Source organism: Oncorhynchus mykiss, chromosome 17 (genome assembly GCF_013265735.2).
Source record: "Oncorhynchus mykiss isolate Arlee chromosome 17, USDA_OmykA_1.1, whole genome shotgun sequence".
NCBI classification, from domain to species: Eukaryota; Metazoa; Chordata; class Actinopteri; order Salmoniformes; family Salmonidae; genus Oncorhynchus; species Oncorhynchus mykiss.
Genome location: NC_048581.1, coordinates 77,573,160 through 77,596,598, shown reverse-complemented (window position 1 = coordinate 77,596,598; position 23,439 = coordinate 77,573,160). Strand labels below are relative to the sequence as shown.

The following is a 23,439-nucleotide window of genomic DNA, read 5'->3' as shown; positions in this document are numbered from 1 at the left end:
CCACAGCATTCTGCAGCGATACACCAGCTCATTTGGTTTGCGCTTAGTCGGACTACTATTTGTTTTTCAACAGGACAATGACCCAACACACCTCCAGGCTGTGTAAGGGCTATTTAACCAAGAATGAGAGTGATGGAGTGCTGCATCAGATAACCTGACCTCCACAATCACCCCACCTGGTTTGGGATGAGTTAGACCGCAGAGGGAAGGAAAAGCAGCCAACAAGTGTTCAGCATATGTGGGAACTCCTTCCAGGTGAAGCTGGTTGAGAGAATGCCAAGTGTACAAAGCTGTCATCAAGGCAATGAGTGCCTACTTTGAAGAATCTAAAATCTAAAATATATTTGATGTTTTTAACACTTTTTCGGTCAATACATGATTTCATATGTGTTATTTCATAGTTTTGATGCCTTCACTATTATTTTACATATAGGCACAGTTGAGAAAGCATAAAAGAGCAAGCAAAGCTGATGCAACATCCTCATTCTGAGAGTGATCAGGAATATCAGGCATCATTTTAGCGACGCTTTTGCGAAAAGCAGCAGATACAGTGCCTTGCGAAAGTATTCGGCCCCCTTGAACTTTGCGACCTTTTGCCACATTTCAGGCTTCAAACATAAAGATATAAAACGGTATTTTTTTGTGAAGAATCAACAACAAGTGGGACACAATCATGAAGTGGAACGACATTTATTGGATATTTCAAACTTTTTTAACAAATCAAAAACTGAAAAATTGGGCGTGCAAAATTATTCAGCCCCTTTACTTTCAGTGCAGCAAACTCTCTCCAGAAGTTCAGTGAGGATCTCTGAATGATCCACTGTTGACCTAAATGACTAATGATGATAAATACAATCAACCTGTGTGTAATCAAGTCTCCGTATAAATGCACCTGCACTGTGATAGTCTCAGAGGTCCGTTAAAAGCACAGAGCGCATCATGAAGAACTAGGAACACACCAGGCAGGTCCAAGATACTGTTGTGAAGAAGTTTAAAGCCGGATTTGGATACAAAAAGATTTCCCAAGCTTTAAACATCCCAAGGAGCACTGTGCAAGCGATAATATTGAAATGGAAGGAGTATCAGACCACTGCAAATCTACCAAGACCTGGCCGTCCCTCTAAACTTTCAGCTCATACAAGGAGAAGACTGATCAGAGATGCAGCCAAGAGGCCCATGATCACTCTGGATGAACTGCAGAGATCTACAGCTGAGGTGGGAGAGTCTGTCCATAGGACAACAATCAGTCGTATATTGCACAATACTGACCTTTATGGAAGAGTGGCAAGAAGAAAGCCATTTCTTAAAGATATCCATAAAAAGTGTTGTTTAAAGTTTGCCACAAGCCACCTGGGAGACACACCAAACAGGTGCTCTGGTCAGATGAAACCAAAATTGAACTTTTTGGCAACAATGCAAAACGTTATGTTTGGCGTAAAAGCAACACAGCGCATCACCCTGAACACACCATCCCCACTGTCAAACATGGTGGTGGCAGCATCATGGTTTGGGCCTGCTTTTCTTCAGCAGGGACAGGGAAGATGGTTAAAATTGATGGGAAGATGGATGGAGCCAAATACAGGACCATTCTGGAAGAACCTGATGGAGTCTGCAAAATACCTGAGACTGGGACGGAGATTTGTCTTCCAACAAGACAATGATCCAAAACATAAAGCAAAATCTACAATGGAATGGTTCAAAAATAAACATATCCAGGTGTTAGAATGGCCAAGTCAAAGTCCAGACCTGAATCCAATCGAGAATCTGTGGAAAGAACTGAAAACTGCTGTTCACAAATGCTCTCCATCCAACCTCACTGAGCTCGAGCTGTTTTGCAAGGAGGAATGGGAAAAAATGTCAGTCTCTCGATGTGCAAAACTGATAGAGACATACCCCAAGCGACTTACAGCTGTAATCGCAGCAAAAGGTGGCGCTACAAAGTATTAACTTAATGGGGCTGAATAATTTTGCACGCCCAATTTTTCAGTTTTTGATTTGTTAAAAAAGTTTGAAATATCCAATAAATGTCGTTCCACCTCATGATTGTGTCCCACTTGTTGTTGATTCTTCACAAAAAAATACAGTTTTATATCTTTATGTTTGAAGCCTGAAATGTGGCAAAAGGTCGCAAAGTTCAAGGGGGCCAAATACTTTCGCAAGGCACTGTACATTCATGCCTGGAAAGGATTATTTTGTTCCATGTTCTTTCCTGGATTCTAATAATGTCGTTCCCAGAAACCTCTGCCCGAATATGCAAAGACTCTATTGGACCAACGGGTCAAACTTGGCTTTTGTTAGCCAATACAGAGAGCCGGGAGAAACTCCAGACACATAGGCATTGACTTAATCAGCTTAATCTACCAACCAATTATCTCCCACAACACTTTTCCTCTAACCCTCCCCTGTACGCTAGCACAACACAAGTACAAGCCTTGCAGTCATGTGATTCACAAAAATGTAATGATGACAAATACTTTATTCAGTAAGGTCACCCTCATAGAATTCTATTGTCACTCCCACTAACGGCAACTTTGAGCGGTTGATATCCCAGTCCTATATGCGCTGTGCGCAATAGCCATGGGACAATATTAGGGTTCTAACAACAGGGGATTTCCACAGAGACATGAATAAAACTACAGTAATGTCCCTGGAGATGCGAAGGTTATCTCACTCACCATTTAACCATAGAGAACTCCTTTGTGTGCACAATGTCTCTTTAATGTAACTTTTTCATTTACAATGTACTGGAACCTTTGTAAAATGCTGAGGCCACATGGAGTACAATATTTTTTTATTCTCCATGAGCACAGTAATCATCTCAGGTGTGGAAATCAAATGGTTCTGTGACAGGCATCAAAACTGAGGGCTGAGTTCATAAGTGCCATTAGTGCTGCTTAGCATAACTGTGCTAAGGGTCTAAAGTAAAGGATGAATTAAAGTAAGGGCATGTGTCATCATCATAGTGGAGCAAGCAGGAGTAACAGGCAGGGCATCAGGATTCTGAGCGTGTCCTGGGGAAGAGTGTGGCGCTACGGTGGGCTAATCAGACGCTAACAGGGAGGCTGAGAGTGACGCGTAGGCAGGGGAAACAGGAGGCAGCACTGTTGAGGCACAATAGCAGAAGAAAAGAACACGCCTAGCAGGGGACAGAGATCATTACAGCCCCCTCAACACATTTGGTGCATTCTGACTGTGAATCCTTGCCTTTTCAGTGGTAACCTTCCCTTTCACTGGCATTCACCACGTTGCTTGACCTTTTCAGTCAGTTTCACAAGCTGCATTCAGACAGCTACTGCACGTAATGAAAGACAAGTGCCTTACAGTACATGGCAAACTGGGATCACGCCTTTCCAAGATAAAAAATAACTATAGAACCTGATCTCACCTAGGATAAATTCAACATGGATAAAATGCTATGTGCTTGTTATACCAAAAGGACAATAACCATTAAAGACAAAATTAGAGTTATAATACTACATTTGGAATTTTTGCCCACAGTGGTCTTGTAAATTTGAACAACAGGTCAAGTTTTCCTTTGGTTGACATAATTACAATACAGTATAGTTTATGTGTGTGTCCTCAAAGACAAACACATCAAGGGCAAAAACTGTTTCTCTCACAAATCATAAATTCTCGCCAAAGAGGCAGTGGCTCTGCTAGCTTTACTCTATGAGTACTGTGCAGGCAACAAACTGCGCTTATAAGATGCTGGTCAATCAACCAGTGCCAACTCCTGAGTGATGCTGAGTGACCACCAGAGTCAGATTTGAATGACATTATAAGAACCAAAAACAAGTATGCAGTCTGCACCCAATGGGCACATACTGGATGAATCAATGTTGTTTCCATGTCATTGCAATGAAATTACTTTGAACCAACATGGAATAGTTGTTGAATTGATGAGTGTGCCCAGTGGGCAGAGTCCTTTACAATCAAAACCCAACTCCTAATCATGAAAATAAGAAAGGTTTTCTATTTCAAAAAAGTCTAGTGTTGGATTGAGTAATGCATGGGAGGGCATACTAGAGCCAGAGTATAATGCTTCATCAGCCTGTTGATTAAACACTGAGAAATCCAACTGTTGTTCACTGTTGACCCCACCAATTTGTAAGAAAGACAAATTAAAGCTCTCCATCAAAATGTGATCAATGCTGGAGAGCCCTGGGAGGGACAACGGGCACCCATTGTATAATGAAGCTATAATTCAGTTTTACTGTACATGAATGTCGGATACTCCAAAACCCACAATAAGGATTTCTGTGTGATTCATGTCCCCCTGTTCCCCTGTTATACTGTATATCAATTAGAGAGTAAGTATTACTGTGTTTCTTTCACTGCAGCTTTAAAAGCAGAGAGTGAAATCAGAACTACTCCCCATGAGACTATATTTCCCCCTGAAAGATTTTTTTGGCACTGTGGACAGTGATGACGGAGTTCAAGGGGGTTATTATAATACCACTTCTGATTATTGTATTACGTTTGATGTAGGGATTAATTCAATTAACAAAAACACACTTCCATTATGGATAAGCATGGATGAAAGGATGGGTTATTTCATGTTCATAGCATCTTTAATCTTCACAAGAACTAACCAACGTCTTTCATACACTGTGCACTGACTTAACCGTCATTTCTATGACTGGAAGAACGTAATCTACTCACCACTTCACTTAGGTCAGTCTTTTAAAAAATGTTTTAAGTGTATGCACTTTAAAAAATGTCACCATCCACAACGCAGACGTCAGCAACAACCTTAGATCGTTGTTACTTCCCCCTTAGCCCCCTAATTATTATATAACCTAAATAACTTGCATCTGGCCTAAAAACAGATAATGACAGGAGTTACAAAACAATGAAACTTTGATATCAATGTTAATGCTATCAATGACCTTTTATCTATACTTAAACCTAATTATGTATATTTTGCCAGAATTGGAAGAGAGCTTATCTGTTCAACAAAGCAAATTATTTCAAATAGAGTTACTGCAATAGAGGCATTCGATCATGACAATAGAAGTCCAAATCTTCTATTTTCATCTGTTGTCAAATACTTCAACTTTATGCCCTTGACTCTGCAGTAAATTCTAGTTTAAGCATAGTGCAGTGTTTTTTTCTCTTTTTTTCTATAATAAACAGAATATGACACATCTTATCAAAATATGACTCAGTATCAATAATATGACACCGTGAATCAATGATATGACACTGATATTGGGCCTTGATCGTTTTCTGATTACCATCCTCCATTGTCCAGTCGTTATATAATACATTTTCTGAAAGCCTAGTTTAAATTTTTTATTTATCTAACTATGACAGCCTACCGGGGAACAGTGGGTTAACTGCCTTGTTCAGGGGCAGAATGACAGATTTTTTACCTTGTCACCTCACCTTTCAGTTAGTGGCCCAAAATTCTAACCACTAGGCTACCTGCCGCCCCAAAAGTATACCGTATCTATGCACACCAAAGAAACCAATATAACCCATTCAACCTTGACATGAGGTAATGATTTCAGGTTCCATAATTCCCCTTATGTTCAGGGGGTGAGAGAATGTATTTGAGTACTCACAGGAGGGCTTCCATGATGGGAAGTGTTCTTTGTAAGGCCTTATTCCCTTAGTGTATTTTTATTTTTGTTATGTATTTTTTTAGAGTCAATGTTTTTATTTATTATATTTTGGGGCCCATCTCTTCGGAAGACAAAAATAAACGTTATTTTTCCCACTTTTTATTTTGTAGTGCCTTCGGAAACTATTCAGAACCCTTGACTTTTTCCACATTTTGTTACGATACTGTCTTGTTCTAAAAAATATATTTATATTTTTTAAATCTTCTCCTCATAAATCTAAACACAATAGCCCATAATGACAAACCAAAACAAGTGTTAATATATTTTTGCTCATTCATTAACAATAAACAAATAAAATATCACATTTACAGAAGTATTCAGACCGTTTACTCAGCCCTTTGTTGAAGCACCTATGGCATCGATTACAGCATAGAGTCTTATTGGGTATGATGCTACAAGCTTGGCACACCTGTATTTGGGGAGCTCTGTCAGGATGGATGGGGAGCGTTACTGCACAGCTAGAGTGCATTCAGAAATTATTCAGACCCCTTGACTTTTTCCACATTTTGTTATGTTACAGCATTATTCTAAAATTGATTTAATCATTCCCCCCCTCATCACTCTACACACAATACCCCATAATGACAAAGACCCTTTTCTCAGTACTTTGTTGAAGGACCTTTGGCAACGATTACAGCCGAGGTTTCTTGGATATGAAGCTACACGCATGGCACACCTGTATTTGTTGAGTTTTTCCCATTCTTCTCTGCAGATCCTCTCAGATGTTGGATTGGGTTCAAGTCCAGGCTCTGGCTGTGCCATTCAAGGATATTCAGACACATGTCCCGAAGCCACACCTGTGTTGTCTTGGCTGTGTGCTTAGGGTTGTTGTCCTGTTGGAATGTGAACGTTCGCCCAAGTCGGAGGTCCTGAGCACACTGGAGCAGGATTTCACTAAGGATTTCTCTGTACTTTGCTCCGTTCATCTTTCCCTCGATCCTGAATAGTCTCCTAGTTCCTGCCACTGGAAAACATCCCCACAACATGATGCTGCCACCACCATGCTTCACCGTAGGGATGTTGCCCACTTTTCTCCAGACGAGATGCTTGGCATTTAGACCAAAGAGTTCAATCACGGTTTCATTAGACCAGGGAATCTTGTTTCTCATGTTCTGAGAGTCTTTAGGCACCTTTTGGCAAACTCCAAGCGGGCTGTCATGTGCCTTTTACTGAGGAGTTGCTTCTGTCTGGCCATTCTACCACACAGGCCTGATTGGTGGAGTGCTGCAGAGATAGTTGTCCTTCTGGAAGGTTCTCCTATCTTCACAGAGGTACTCATTAGGTTCTTGTTCACCTCCCTGACCTAGACACTTCTCCCCCGATTGCTCAGTTTGGCCGGGCGGCCAGCACTAGGAAGAGTCTTACTGGTTCCAAACTTCTTCCATTTAAGAATGGTGGATATAATGTACTTAAACATGATACATTGAGTTTTCAGTTCTATAACTATTATAGAACATGAGATTATAAACCAGACTCAGCTCTCAGTCTATCCCACCTATCTCCCTAAACCGCCCTCTTATGTTTTCAAAGTGCCATATATTATTCAATTGTGCTGTGATGTTTCACATGCATTTCTAATCGCATAGTATCTACAGATTGTAAGTTAAAGATTAATACAGTTGAAGTCGGAAGTTTACTTACACATAGTTGCCTGTGCCTTAAACAGCTTGGAAAATTCCAGAAAATTATGTCATGGCTTTAGAAGCATCTGATAGGCTAAATTACATAATTTGAGTCAATTTGAGGTGCATCTGTGGATATATTTCAAGGCCTACCTTCAAACTCAGTGCCTCTTTGCTTGACATCATAGGACAATCAAAAGAAATCAGCCAAGACCTCAGAAAATAGTCTGGTTCATCCTTGGGAGCAATTTCCAAATACCTGAAGGTACCACGTTCATCTGTACAAACAATAGCATGCAAGTATAAACACCATGGGACCACGCAGCAGTCATGCCGCTCAGGAAGGAGACGTGTTCTGTCTCCTAGAGATGAATGTACTTTTGTGCAAAAAGTGCAAATCAATCCCAGAACAACAGCAAAGGACCTTGTGAAGAAACTGGAGGAAACAGGTACAAAAAATATCCACAGTAAAACGAGTCCTATATCGACATAACCTGAAAGGCTGCTCAGCAAGGTAGAAGCCACTGCTCCAAAACCGCCATAAAAAAGCCAGACTATGGTTTGCAACTGCACATGGGGAAAAATATCAAACTTTTTGGAGAAATGTCCTCTGGTCTGATGAAACTAAAATAGAACTGTTTGGCCATAATGACCATCGTTATGTTTGGAGGAAAAATGGGGAGGCCCAACCGTAAAGCACAGGGGTGGCAGCATCATGTTCTGGGGGTGCTTTGCTGCAGTAGGGACTGGTGCACTTCACAAAATAGATGGCATCATGAGCAAAATGATGTGGATATATTGAAGCAACATCTCAAGACATCAGTCAGGAAGTTAAAGCTTGGTTGCAAATGGATCTTCCAAATAGACAATGATGCCAAGCATACTTCCAGAGTTGTGGAAAAATGGCTTAAGGACAACAAAGTCAAGGTATTGGCGTGGCCATCGCAAAGCCCTGACCTCAATCCTATAGAACATTTGTGGGCAGAACTGAAAAAACATGTGTGAGCAAGGAGGCCTACAAACCTGACTCAGTTGCACCAGCTCTGTAAGGAGGAATGGGCCAAAATTCACCAAAATTATTGTGGGAAGCTTGTGGAAGGCTACCCGAAACATTTGACCAAAGCTAAACAATTTAAAGGAAATGCTACCAAATACTGATTGAGTGTATGTAAACTTCTGACCCACTGGGAATGTGATGAAAGAAATAAAAGATGAAATAATTCACTCTACTATAATTTTGACATTTCACATTCTTAAAATAAAGTGGTGATCCTAACTGACAGGGAATTTGTATTATGATTAAATGTCAGTAGTAGTGAAAAACTGAGTTTAAATGTATTTGGCTAAGGTGTATGTAAACTTCTGACTTCAACTGTATTTTTACTAAAATTATTATTATATTGTTGATTGATTGACTGTGGATTTCCAAATCTCCCAACAGTGCTATTTGCAGGGTACATTTTTCAATAAATGTTGCTGCACTGTCAGAACTAGAAGCACAAGCATTTCGCTATCACCGCAATAGGATCTGCTAAACACGTGTATTTTCAGCCATTTTTGAACCAGTGACCAACCTGTGTCTTTGTAGCACAATCTGCAGTGCTGAGATGGTTGTACGCCCCATATACAGTGGGGCAAAAAAGTATTTAGTCAGCCACCAATTGTGCAAGTTCTCCCACTTAAAAAGATGAGAGAGGCCTGTAATTTTCATCATAGGTACACTTCAACTATGACAGACAAAATGAGAAAAAAAATCCAGAAAATCACATTGTAGGATTTTTTATTTATTTATTTGCAATTTATGGTGGAAAATAAGTATTTGGTCACCTACAAACAAGCAAGATTTCTGGCTCTCACAGACCTGTAACTTCTTCTTTAAGAGGCTCCTCTGTCCTCCACTCGTTACCTGTATTAATGGCACCTGTTTGAACTTGTTATCAGTATAACAGACATCTGTCCACAACCTCAAACAGTCACACTCAAAACTCCACAACGGCCAAGACCAAAGAGCTGTCAAAGGACACCAGAAACAAAATTGTAGACCTGCACCAGGCTGGGAAGACTGAATCTGCAATAGGTAAAGCAGCTTGGTTTGAAGAAATCAACTGTGGGAGCAATTATTAGGAAATGGAAGACATACAAGACCACTGATAATCTCCCTCGATCTGGGGTTCCACGCAAGATCTCACCCCGTGGGGTCAAAATGATCACAAGAACGGTGAGCAAAAATCCCAGAACCACACGGGGAGACCTAGTGAATGACCTGCAGAGAGCTGGGACCAAAGGAACAAAGCCTACCATCAGTAACACACTACGCCGCCAGGGACTCAAATCCTGCAGTGCCAGACGTGTCCCCCTGCTTAAGCCAGTACATGTCCAGGCCCGTCTGAAGTTTGCTAGAGAGCATTTGGATGATCCAGAAGAAGATTGGGAGAATGTCATATGGTCAGATGAAACCAAAATTTTACTTTTTGGTAAAAACTTTGGAGGACAAAGAATGCTGAGTTGCATCCAAAGAACACCATACCTACTGTGAAGCATAGGGATGGAAACATCATGCTTTGGGGCTGTTTTTCTGCCAGGACGACTGATCCGTGTAAAGGAAAGAATGAATGGGGCCATGTATCGTGAGATTTTGAGTGAAAACCTCCTTCCATCAGCAAGGGCATTGAAGATTAAACGTGGCTGGGTCTTTCAGCATGACAATGATCCCAAACACACCGCCCGGGCAACGAAGGAGTGGCTTCGTAAGAAGCATTTCAAGGTCCTGGAGTGGCCTAGCCTGTCTACAGATCTCAACCCCATAGAAAATATTTGGAGGGAGTTGAAAGTCCGTGTTGCCCAGCAACAGCCCCAAAACATTACTGCTCTAGAGGAGATCTGCATGGAGGAATGGGCCAAAATACCAGCAACAGTGTGTGAAAACCATGTGAAGACTTACAGAAAACGTTTAACCTCTGTCATTGCCAACAAAGGGTATATAACAAAGTATTGAGATAAACTATTGTTATTGACCAAATACTTATTTTCCACCAGAATTTGCAAATAAATTCATTAAAAATCCTACAATGTGATTTTCTGGATTTTTTTTTTCTAATTTTGTCTGTCATAGTTGAAGTGTACCTATGATGAAAATTACAGGCCTCTCTCATCTTTTTAAGTGGGAGAACTTGCACAATTGGTGGCTGACAAAATACTTTTTTGCCCCACTGTACATAACATTCTGTTTGTGGCAAGAATTTCAATCAGCTTCGTGAGGTAGTCACCTAGAATGCATTTCAATTAACATGTGTGCCTTGTTAATGTTTAATTTGTGGAATTAATGCATTTGAGCCAATCAGCTGTGTTGTGACAAGGTTGGGGTGGTATACAGAAGATAGCCCTATTTGGTAAAATACCAAGTCCATATTATGGCAAGAACAGCTCAAATAAACAAAGACAAACGACAGTCCATCATTACTTTAAGACAAGAACTTTCAACGTTTCTTCAAGTGCAGTCACAAAAACCACCAAGAGCTATGATGAAACTGTCTCTCATGAGGACCAGCACAGGAAAGGAAGACCCAGAGTTACCTCTGCTGCAGAGGATAAGTTCATTAGAGTTACCAGCCTCAGAATTTGCAGCCCAAATAAATGCTTCACAGAGTTCAAGTAACAGACACATCTCAACATCAACTGTTTAGAGGAGACTGAGTAAATCAGGCCTTCATGGTCGAATTTCTGCCACAAAAAAAACATTACTGAAGGACACCAATAATAATAAGAGACTTGGTTGGGCCAATCTGACCTTTGGTCTGCTGAGTCCAAATAACAGATTTTTGGTTCCAACCTCTGTGTCTTTGTGAGAAACTGAGTAGGTGAATGGATGATCTCCGCATGTGTGGTTCCCACCATGAAGCAAGGAGGTGGTGGTGTGATGGTGTGGGGGTGCTTTTCTGGCGACATTGTCAGTGATTTATTTAGAATTCAAGGCACACTTACCTACCATGTCTACCACAGCATTCTGCAGCGAAACACCATCCCATCTGGTTTGCACTTAGTGGGAATATCATTTGTTTTTCAACAGGAAAATTACCCAAAACAGGCTGCCTCCAGGCTGTGTAAGAGCTACTTGACCAAGAAGGAGAGTGATGGAGTGTTGCATCCGATGACTTGGCCTCCACAATCACCCCACCTTAACCCAATTGAGATGGTTTGGGATGAGTTGGACTGCAGAGTGAAGGAAAAGCAGCCAACAAGTGGTCAGCATGTGTGGGAACTCCTTCAAGACTTATGGAAAAGCATTCCTCATGAAGCTGGTTGAGAGAATGACAAGAGTGTGCAAAGCTGTCATCAAAGCAAAGGGTGGCTACTTTGAAGAATCTAAAGTCTAAAATATATGTTGATATATTTAACACTTTTTTGGTTACTACATGAATCCATATGTGTTATTTCATAGTTTCAATATCTTCACTACTATTCTATAATGTGGAACATTGTAAAAATAAAAAAAAACCTTGAATGAGGAGGTGTGTCCAAACCTTTGACTGGTACTGTACCTCAACTGGTATGCCATCCAGCCCTGGAGTTGTCCCGGGCTTAAAGGCTTTAATTGCATAAAGAAGTTCCTCCTTTGCAATTTTGCCCTCACACAAGACTTTCTGTAAAGCTGTGAATTTTACACTATTATTAGGAAAACAATTCCTTACAATTAACTTCAGTTATTGGAAATAGAGGAGACTGAAAAGAGAGCACATGCTTAAAGTATTTTGCTTCCTCTTTAAAAAATAGAATTAGGTGAATCATGGATGACTCATTTGTAAGTTTCTGTAAATTATTTTTGGTAGCATTTCTATGTTGAAGATTCAAAAAGAATTTGGTGCATTTTCACAATTTTCTGTCCAATTCGCTTTATTTGTAATAATATTATACTTGACCGTTCTCAAATAAGTTCTTACATTTTTTCCTCTAACTTATTATGTGCATCTATGGTACAGTTTTTATTGCTAGCGATTTGTAATGTTATTTCCTCTAATTCCTTTGTTAATATGAACTATTTAGACCAAAAAAGTTTTTGTTTTAAAGATGAGTATTGACTTCCATGACCTCTGAAGGCACATTTAAAAGTGTCCCATACAATAAGGGGATCTGCTGTACCTATGTTATGCAGGAAAAAGTCAGTTTTCTTGGTTAAAAACAGGTTGTCATCCACTAGGTTTTGATTACATTTCCAATATTCTGTAAGAGTAATGTGGACGGCAATTATTTGATGGTCCAACCAAATTGTGGCTCCTGTCAAAACTTTTTTTGACTTTTGGTGCCAGTGTGAATGATACATGAAAGTATTCAAGACGACTGGCTTGATTAAGCCTCACGCATGTATATCTCACTCGGTCTGGATTTTTAAGCTTCCATATATCCACTAGTTCTAATGTGTCCATGATATTTGTAATTTCACTAAGTGCATGTAGTGTGATTTCCTTTGAAATCCATTGGGGTACTTAAAACTGTATTATAATCCTCCACCATAATAATAGTGTCATTTGTTTGCTTTTGAGTTCCATAGATTAGTATATACACTGCTCAAAAAAAGGGAACACTTAAACAACACAATGTAACTCCAAGTCAATCACACTTCTGTGAAATCAAACTGTCCACTTAGGAAGCAACACTGATTGACAATAAATGTCACATGCTGTTGTGCAAATAGAATAGACAACAGGTGGAAATTATAGGCAATTAGCAAGACACCCCCAATAAAGGAGTGGTTCTGCAGGTGGTAACCACAGACCACTTCTCAGTTCCTATGCTTCCTGGCTGATGTTTTGGTCACTTTTGAATGCTGGCGGTGCTTTCACTCTAGTGGTAGCATGAGACGGAGTCTACAACCCACACAAGTGGCTCAGGTAGTGCAGCTCATCCAGGATGGGGCATCAATGCGAGCTGTAGCAAGAAGGTTTGCTGTGTCTGTCAGCGTAGTGTCCAGAGCATGGAGGCGCTACCAGGAGACAGGCCAGTACATCAGGAGACGTGGAGGAGAACGTAGGAGGGCAACAACCCAGCAGCAGGACTGCTACCTCCGCCTTTGTGCAAGGAGGAGCAGGAGGAGCACTGCCAGAGCCCTGCAAAATGACCTCCACCAGGCCACAAATGTGCATGTGTCTGCTCAAACGGTCAGAAACAGACTCCATGAGGGTGGTATGAGGGCCCGACGTCCACAGGTGGGGGTTGTGCTTACAGCCCAACACCGTGCAGGACGTTTGGCATTTGCCAGAGAACACCAAGATTGGCAAATTCGCCACTGGCACCCTGTGCTCTTCACAGATGAAAGCAGGTTCACACTGAGCACGTGACAGACGTGACAGAGTCTGGAGACGCCGTGGAGAACGTTCTGCTGCCTGCAACATCTTCCAGCATGACCGGTTTGGTCGGTGGGTCAGTCATGGTGTGGGGTGGCATTTCTTTGGGGGGCCGCACAGCCCTCCATGTGCTCGCCAGAGGTAGCCTGACTGCCATTAGGTACCGAGATGAGATCCTCAGACCCCTTGTGAGACCATATGCTGGTGTGGTTGGCCCTGGGTTCCTCCTAATGCAAGACAATGCTAGACCTCATGTGGCTGGAGTGTGTCAGCAGTTCCTGCAAGAGGAAGGCATTGATGCTATGGACTGGCCCGCCCGTTCCCCAGACATGAATCCAATTGAGCACATCTGTGACATCATGTCCCGCTCCATCCAGACTGTCCAGGAGTTGGCGGATGCTTTAGTCCAGGTCTGGGAAGAGATCCCTCAGGAGACCATCCGCCACCTCATCAGGAGCATGCCCAGGCGTTGTAGGGAGGTCATACAGGCACGTGGAGGCCACACACACTACTGAGCCTTATTTTTACTTGTTTTAAGGACATGACATCAAAGTTGGATCAGCCTGTAGTGTGGTTTTCCACTTTAATTTTGAGTGTGACTCCAAATCCAGACTTCCATGGGTTGATAAATTTGATTTCCATTGATCATTTTTGTGTGATTTTGTTGTCTGCACATTCAACTATGTAAAAAAAAAGTATTCATAAGAATATTTCATTCATTCAGATCTAGGATGTGTTATTTTAGTCTTTTGAGCAGTGTATATTTTCAAATAAGTGCCTCATCATTATTTGGACCATATAGATTAATTAGCCACATCTGTTTATTGTCCAATAGCATATTTAAAAGGGATATACCTTCCTTGCAGATCTGTTTGGACAGTTTGCACATTCAGATCAAAATTGTTATTAGTTAATATCATCACCCCTTTTGAGTTTTTTTGCCCAAGGTGAGTTTCTTTGCCCAAGGTGAGTTTCTTTGCCCAAGGTGAGTTTCTTTGCCCAAGGTGAGTTTCTTTGCCCAAGGTGAGTTTTTTTGCTCAAGGTGAGTTTCTTTGCCCACTCCATGGTGCAGTGTTAGTTACCACAGAATCAATGTCATTGCCATTTTTTCCTCTAATGATTAAATCTCACACTGATTTGCAATCATTGCATCCAATTTAATATTTTCATTTTTAGTTTCATGTCTGCAACACAATCTCCTCCTTTATATTCATAGTGATTAAACTAACTTCAGTCAACCTTTACTGACTGACACCCCTTCCATACAATTATTTACTTTAACAACCCCCTTTCATATTAAATACATTTAGCAACCTCATTATTTGTATTGTAATGGAACAAAAATTATGATTTATGTTTGCCTGTGGCAGGTGTAATTTGAGTTAGCTTCATTCTAAACTATGGATTTCACACTGCAACCTGCCCTAAATACATAAGAATAAGGACACAAAACTTCACAAAAATAGCTCTTGCGTGCATCAAAAGTTCTTAATAAGGTACGTTACCTGCCAGGCACCCCATGAGTGACTTCAGCACCAGCAGTTTCCATAGCAACATCATCGTCAGATTTCTGGGGTCAAAGTAGACTCACATCCAATCACAAATGTATGGAATCCTTTTGGTACCTTTCTGGGTCTTCACTCTGTATAACAAGAGACAGGTGAAATGAATTCCATGATAAGATACAAAGACAGTCCTTTATTAGCACTTGAGAAAAGTACTATCTACCGCATATTGGTTAAACATTAAAGCTGAAATTCTTAATTGAAACAATTACAAATTACCTGGAGAAATGTAACCACTCTTAAATTCAAAGCGAGCTATGTGTGCAAGTATTGAAGGCAGTTCTACGGTAAAAGAGTGACTTTGAATTTGCAATCATTGGCTTTTGTTTGATATCAAAAGTATAGTTTTAACTATGTTTTAAGGCTATACAGTGTTTGATTACATTTACTTTGTTTATAATCGTTGGCATAAAACAGGCTTATATTTTGGGTTCTAATGTGTAACAAAGGTTGAACTAAGCTCATGAGGCATTTCTAAGTTATATTCGTCAAGAATGAATAGGTACAGTATATATCATTAACTTATAAGTCCTATAATGGATGTAACAACTAAGTATTTGTTGGGGTAGCCTAGTGGTTAGACCATTGGGCTAGTATCCAGAAGGTTGCAAGTTCAAATCCCCAAGCTGACAAGGTACAAATCTGTATTTTAAGGCAGTTAACCCACTGTTCCTAGGCTGTCATTGAAAATAAGAATTTGTTCTTAACTGACTTGCCTAGTTAAATAAAGGTAAAGTAATCCAACGTTAAAGGAATATGATGGCATGCCTCGCTTCTGATGACATGTCAAGGACTAGAGCAATGCTTTCCGAACTGTTAACCTTCACGACCTACTGTAGACCGGCATTTATTTAGATTTTAAAAAATGATGAATGTATCAGAAATTAACCTAGCTATTACAGTGAAAGAATACCATGCTACTGTTTGAGGAGAGTGCACAGTTATGAACTTGGAAATGTATTAATTAGGCACATTTGGACAGTCTTGATACACCATTTCGAAGAGAAATACAATGGTTCATTGAATCAGTCCAAAACTTTGCACATACACTGCTGCCATCTAGTGGCCAAAATCTAAATTGCGCCTAACCTGGAATAGTACATATTGGCCTTTTTCCTTGCATTTCAAAGATGATGGGGCACATTTTTTTGTTTACAAAAAAAAATAAAAAATCTCTGTATTATCTTTAACCAGATCTAATGTGTTATATTATCCTACATTAATTTCACATTTCCACAAACTAAAGAATATGCATATCCTTGCTTCAGGTCCTGAGCTACAGGAAGTTAAATTTGGTATGTCATTTTAAGCAAAAAAATGAAAAAAGGAAGCCTTGAATGTGAACAAAGATATTACTTTGAAAGTATACATCAATTAAGGAATTAGATGATTGAGTTAAAAACTGACTCTATATTCTCTTTCACCCCCCCCAAAAACCCATTACATGTACAATGTAACTCTCAATGCACAGACTGCCATAAAAAAATACCTTACTCCTTTGTTCTCCCTCCCAAAGTCAGGCTGGAGCCTATTCTATTTCCTGAAAAGCTACAGAGGCAAAAATAGCACAGATTTCATGTTTGGCGCAAAGTAATTACGAGTGACATGCATTCCCATACCCATGAACAATACAGTTCCAGACACACCTATTTTTAAGCCTATTCTGGTGGCTCCTTCTTGAACATACAGTGGCACATCTACATTTAATAATACCAATTCACTTCTACGTTCATAAACGTTGCATGCCACAGCAGGAGATGAGGTGTAAAAAAACATGTCAGTGATCCCAGTGTCAGTGTCAGATGTGTTTAATTCCCCAGCAGAAATACCAGGGGTATCGCCATGGAATCTGTACCCAAACTTGAAGAGCCTGCATTGTTTCAGAGGGATAGTAATTATCTGAGTGCTCCAGGCCATCAATGTAAAGAGGAGAAGAGAAGGGGGGGGGCTGCAGGGGATAAAAATAAAATCAATGACATCCAGAGACAGTGTCCCATGGCAGTACTTTTACAACATTAGCTTACTGTAACCTGCTGCCCTACAGACAATATAATGCTTACTCATTTACATCAGGACAGGAAACTGCATTCTATGTTTGGTAGGAAAGTAGTGTATGCTGAACTTTGAAACGTGGTAATTTTGTTATTGTCAGTCTTTGAATAAGTATTTCATATCGTTTGTTGAAAGACAAATATGATCCAATTAGGATTTATTCAGAAGCTGACACAACTAATTGCTGTATTGTTTAAATTTGAATTACACATTTCCCTCTCATCTCCTCTGCTCAACTCCAACCGCAAAAAACAACACGTTTTTGGAGAGGACAGAATAATATGTGTACATCTCAAAATGAGTGATTGTTCAAAGTAACTAAAAAAATAAGCTTATAAGATAGTTCCTCTTTTCAGGGTCTCTCAAAGGTTTGCACGGACTTTGTCAACAGCTAACTGTTACACACGCTGATGTTTGAGCCTTTGTTATTTCCTCGAGTGACAAAGGTATATCTAAATCAGTGATGGACTATTATCTACTTGTCCTCTGTGACTGAGAGTTATGTCATCACAGGCCCCAATTCAATCAATTATAAACAAATGTAAAACCGCACTGAGGGTTATCTCAGAATGTTTACACTGTCTCGGAGATGTTCCTCTTAAGGACCTTGTCATTGCATAAAAAGTGCCAAATTGGGATAGATATGGGTTTCAGTAGCAGGGAGAGGAAGTAGAGATGTAAATGAAACAGAATGGGGGTAGGCAGTTGGATGTACAGTATGCAGCTTGCCACAGAGTCTGAGAGAACAACACAGAATAAGTCTGAGGCAAATGTCAGAAGCTGCCTCTGGAAAAGCTGTGTACACTCGTTACAAAGGCAATACAGCAATATGACAAGCTAAGTAATGCAATGTACAATTTGCAAAGCTTCTCTAGAAAACAAGCTGCAATGATCCCATGTCCCCTAGGTAAATACATGTTTATTCATGGATCTAGTATATAATAACAACCCACACCATCCCATTACACCGCAAACAGGCTCTTGTTGGCTTTTCACTATCTAAACAGAGGCAGAAGCAGTATTGAAAGTCTTCTTCAGTTCTTGCTTACTGAATTGTAATACTACATTTCAAAGACACGCTTGAGCAATGCAATAATCATAGGTTCCAAAACACTAGGAGCAAGAAATCAATATGAGACCAGAATATTGTATTTTCTTCACTTTCAGAAAAATATGGTCTGAAACTTAAGCCTGCATTTGTCAGTGGGTCACATTTAATGTCTTATCTTTATTTCAATCAGCGTCCTCTAATGAATCTCTCTCTCTGAAGATTCAAGCTATATTTCATCACTTTGCATATTGACAAGATGTATTTCCTTTACAACAGCTGGATGAACTGGTTGCAAAATCTGCCATTTATTTGGACCACCTCAATCCCACGCCATAACTTTATGAAGACGTAGTGTTACTTCCATAAACCCAGTTCTCCGATAAAAGAGTTAGGAACTGTATCTCACTATGGGAAACACGTTGGGCATGACCAAGCACAGAAGCTCCAATGACACCACATCTGTCAAAGAAAGACAGGTCCCAGAAGTGACAGGGGAGCTCCACCTCCCTCATATAAACCACTGCAGAACCTAGACATGACATTCTCGATCTCTTCCACATGAAAACCACATTAGAAGCTGTCCTCAGCAAGTCTGGATTATCAGTCTCCTAATCAACATTTCACCACAAACATTACAAATGAATGACATACGCACCATTTAATGATGTACTATGCAGAAATTGGTCCGCCATTTCCTGGCTTCTAAAATTCGAATAGTTCGCTTAATTCAGTTTATGCGACAAAACAAGCAAGTATAGTGTAGATAATCATTGTACCATCTAAATTGCTATGAAATATATTTTCCATAATAAAAATATATTATTTTCAGCTGTTTGAACCGGGTATACAAAACCGAAAGTAAAAGACGCAAAAACAAAACTTAAGAATGGGAAGCATAGAAATAGTGTACATAGAACAGATCTACCGCTTCTTAGACTTGCTTTCAACGAGAATGACAGCTCTATAACAGAAAAAGTTACATTTTGCAGCTTTAAATATCTTTGAAACCTGGGGGCTGTCCTATGAGAGGCTTTTCTTGTTGGGTAATGTCCTTAATTTGAGTGGCAGACATGACATGATAGTGTATCAAATGATGTGTGCTGAGCAACGGAGGTCAGATAACTGACCATTGATACATACATCATAGCATATGCCTATGGTGATATCTTATTATGGTAATAATAGCACAGACCTCTGAGACAAAGGTAGGCTCAACATTGACAATAAATTATGCCTCAACAGAGTTAAGGGAATGAGAGAATGAGCTATTACATAAGCTATTGTATAATGATCAGATATTGTATTTTACTGCACTTGTAATGCTTGAGTAATGACTACTGGTGTCCTAATTAATCACAAACCATATGAACTTCAACAGTGATAAAGGTTTTTACAGACTTGGTCTACCAGACATTTCTCTACCACGGGTTTTCAACTTGGATGTCTTTCTCTCATTGTCCTGCCACAAGCAGTCTATTGCTTGAATAGAAAGGTACACGGGGTATCAAGAGCCCTCTCACACCATGACAGCATTAAAACAGTCCCTCTCAGGGTCGAGCACATTCATTAATGGGAACAGAAACAATCAAAACTGTTGTAAGGAAGAAAACACAATAGCTACCTAGGGCTTCAACTTCCAAAAATACATAGCCTTACATTGTCCTTCTTAGCAGCCAGATTACAACCTCTCCCTCAACATAACCAAGAGAAAGGACATGATTGTGGACTACAGGAAAAAGAAGACCGAGCACACCCCCATTCTTATCTACGGGGTTGCAGTGGAGCAGGTTGAGAGCTTCAAGTTCCTTGGTGTCCACATCACCAACAAATCTACATGGTCCAAGCACACCAAGACAGTCGTGAAGAGGGCACGACAAAACCTATTCCCCCTCAGGAGACTGATAATATTTGGCATTGGTCCTCAGATTCTCAAAAGGTTCTACAGCTGCACCATCGAGCGCATCCTGACTGGTTGCATCACTGCCTGGAATGGCAACTGCTCAGCCTCCGACCGCAAGACACTACAGAGGGCAGTGCAAACGGCCCAGTACATTGCTGGGGCCAAGCTTCCTGCCATCCAGGACCTCTATACCAGGCAGTGTCAGAGGAAGGCCCTAAAAATTGTCCTAGTCATAGATTGTTCTCTCTGCTACCGCACGGCAAGCGGTACCGGAGCGCCAAGTCTAGGTCCAAGAGGCTTCTAAACAGCTTCTATCCCCAAGCCATAAGACTCCTGACACCTAATCAAATTTCTACCCAGACTATTTGCATTGCCCCCCCTCTCCCCCTCTTTTACACCCCTGCTATTTTCTGTTTTTATTTTCTATGCATAGTCAATTTAATAACTCTACCTTCATGTACATATTACCTCAACGAATAAACAGCCCCGCACATTGACTCTGTACTGGTACTCCCCTGTATATAGTCTCCCTATTTTTATTTTACTGCTGCTCTTTAAATTACTTTTATCTCTTATTCTTATCTGGATTTTTTTTTACAACTGCATTGTTGGTTAGGAGCTCGTAAGTAAGCATTTCACTGTAAGGTCTACAAATGTTGTATTCGGCACATGTGACTAATACAATTTGATTTGATTTGGTTCTTTGTATGTAACCTTCTTGTCTGAAACACTTCTTGTCTGTAAGAATCCCATTATACTCTGCTCTACTCTGTCTGCACACAGTGCATTGCCTTAGCTTGACTTTTTGTATAACCACCATAATGAACATCAGAATAGAGGAGCAGACAGCCTTGAGCTAAAACACAGCACACAAATCCCTTTCTTATAAAGCTGTGCAACCTCTGCCAGCTTGGAGCACAATAAACAGAGAAACTACTATAACACTGCTCAACTATCAAGATGTCCAAGAGTTCTGTTGCTGACACAATTGCTGTACTGTTTGGAGGTACAGGAAATGATTCACGAAGCCTGTTCTGATCCTCATTTAGAAGTACGTTGATCAATTAATATTCCAGTAATATTCACAATAATATTGATTGAATATCCAGAAGTATTGACTAGAACTACAAGCTAGAAGTATCAACTAGTAGTATTAATCACTTCTCAAAGTGAAATCTACCAGAATATCTGTAGACTGGTCCCATCTGTATGTGCTTTAGTAGCCAACTCCCCTGACTATATTTGTCATGTCATGTCATGTTATGCCATACATATGGCATGAAGGCTACAGTCAGAGGGATTGGCTGAAGCACTAACATACCTGAGACTGGGCTAGAACATCAGTGCCTCATATTACTAACAGAATGGTATCTACTCCTGATAAAAGCACCGGCTGAAACACAGTGGGTGTTATCAGTGGTGACTAGATGTTGGCAGTGGACAATTAAAGTAACTGCCAAGTGAAAATCTCATTTAGAAAAATGTATATTCTGTTAAAGATGCACTATGCAGAAATTGCTCAGACATTTCTGGGTCAAAAATTCTAACAGTTCAACTAATTTCAGTTTATGTAATAAAACAAGCAAGTATAGTGTAGAGAACCATTGCAGCATATAAAACGCTGTGAAATATATTTTCCATAACCCAAAATATTTTATTTTCCACTGTTTGAAGCTGGTGTACAAAACTAAAAGTAAAAGAGGCAATAAACTCAATTTAAGAACAGAAAGTATAGAAATATCACACATAGATCAGACCTACTGCTTCATAGATTTGCTTTCAATGAGAATGACAGCCCTAAAACACACATTTCTATATGAATTTGGCCGAGTCGACATCTATAACTCATGTCCAAATAATGTTGTTTACTCGTCCTATACTTGTATTTGTGGCCAAAGCATAAATGGTAGGAAAAACACTTTAAAAAAAATCTCTTTAAACATATTTCAGCAGACTGTTTAAAAAAGACTTGCTATTTCCTCATAGAACATGGGTTATCTGCCTGAGGAGGATGAGCTGGTCTAGAGGAGGATGAACTGGCCAATCAGTGGCCTACTTGCATGAATATCTTTAATGACCGTTATATGCCCACACCACTCCAACACAGAACAGCTGCTATTTAACATAATGAAATTACAATTTTTGGTAAGGTAAACTATTTCACTCATGTTCTAAGTAATTCTAGGTCATATTTCACAGAAAGCTGGAAACACTGGGCAGTTACTTTAAGTCACGTAGATCATCCAGAGGAGTGATATAACCGGCTCCATCACTAATACATCAGTATGTCTCTCAAACCTATGCTCACTGGGCTGTCTCGCACAAGCCATATTACAATATAATGTGTTTCCTCGTTATTAAACCCAATGGAAGCTGAACAACTTGAGTCGTGTGCAGTAATTGAACTCCATATAATGAGGTCAAAGTATGCAGCATTACCCTTTCTGTGAGGTCAAGAATACAGCATCAACATCAATCTGAGGTTAACGGAGGTTTGAAATCAATTAATTTTTCAAACTAGAAAATGCCAAAGCCTTGTAACCACCAAGTCCCCACCAATCCTCTCTCTCAACTATACTTGACATGGATGCTTGAATTCCCTCGCAGACGAGACAGTAAAAAAAAATAGACTATTTCACACCATGACAATTGTTCCAGATTCACATGGATAAATAAAGAATAGAAATAATAAAATAGTTGCATTCATAAGAAAACTGAATCAAACCCAAGGTTCATCTGCACAGTACATAACTCACCTGCCATACAGTATATGGATATTTCCATTGATAAAATGAATGAATATGAAACAGACCCTTATTCAAGATGGGTTAAATAGCTGACCTTTTTAACATGTCCAGCACAGAGTATAATTTTTATAACCTGCTGTGATTTATGTGTATTTGACTGCAGATACTTGATGCTGCGTTGCTTTGTACATTTGTAAGGCCGACTAGATAATGCTGCATGCTGCATAGTAGTTTTTATAAACACTAAGCCATTCTGGTTGCCTACTTCCCTTGAATGCAGCGGTCAATTATTTAACCTCAGGAGTCGTATTTTTAGCCTTTCTAGAAAGCATAGCGTGTCCACCAGTGTTATCCTCCTGGATAGCATTTCAACACTGAACAAACGTGTTCATATCATTCTTTGCCTTTGATGCCCTTTCAGTTGACTTTCTGTCAATCACCCAGGTAATTTCCCATGTTTGAAATGCACCAGAATGAATAAGAACTTCCCTCATCTCTTAATTGCAGCACTAGGAGGTCAGTATTTTGCTATTTGCA

At 40.0% G+C, this 23,439-nt stretch overlaps 1 protein-coding gene across 3 annotated transcripts in view; it reads right to left on the bottom strand.

Annotated features, from left to right (window-relative positions):
• LOC110494608 (contactin-4) overlaps nucleotides 1-23,439 on the bottom strand; it is a 218,696-nt gene that overhangs the window by 174,624 nt on the left and 20,633 nt on the right. For all 3 annotated transcript variants that reach the window (XM_021569831.2, XM_021569833.2, XM_021569832.2), the window contains exon 2: nucleotides 15,093-15,229. In XM_021569831.2, the coding sequence (XP_021425506.2) occupies nucleotides 15,093-15,147 (55 nt within the window). In that variant the 5' untranslated portion in view covers nucleotides 15,148-15,229. The remainder of the gene's footprint in view (nucleotides 1-15,092; nucleotides 15,230-23,439) is intronic.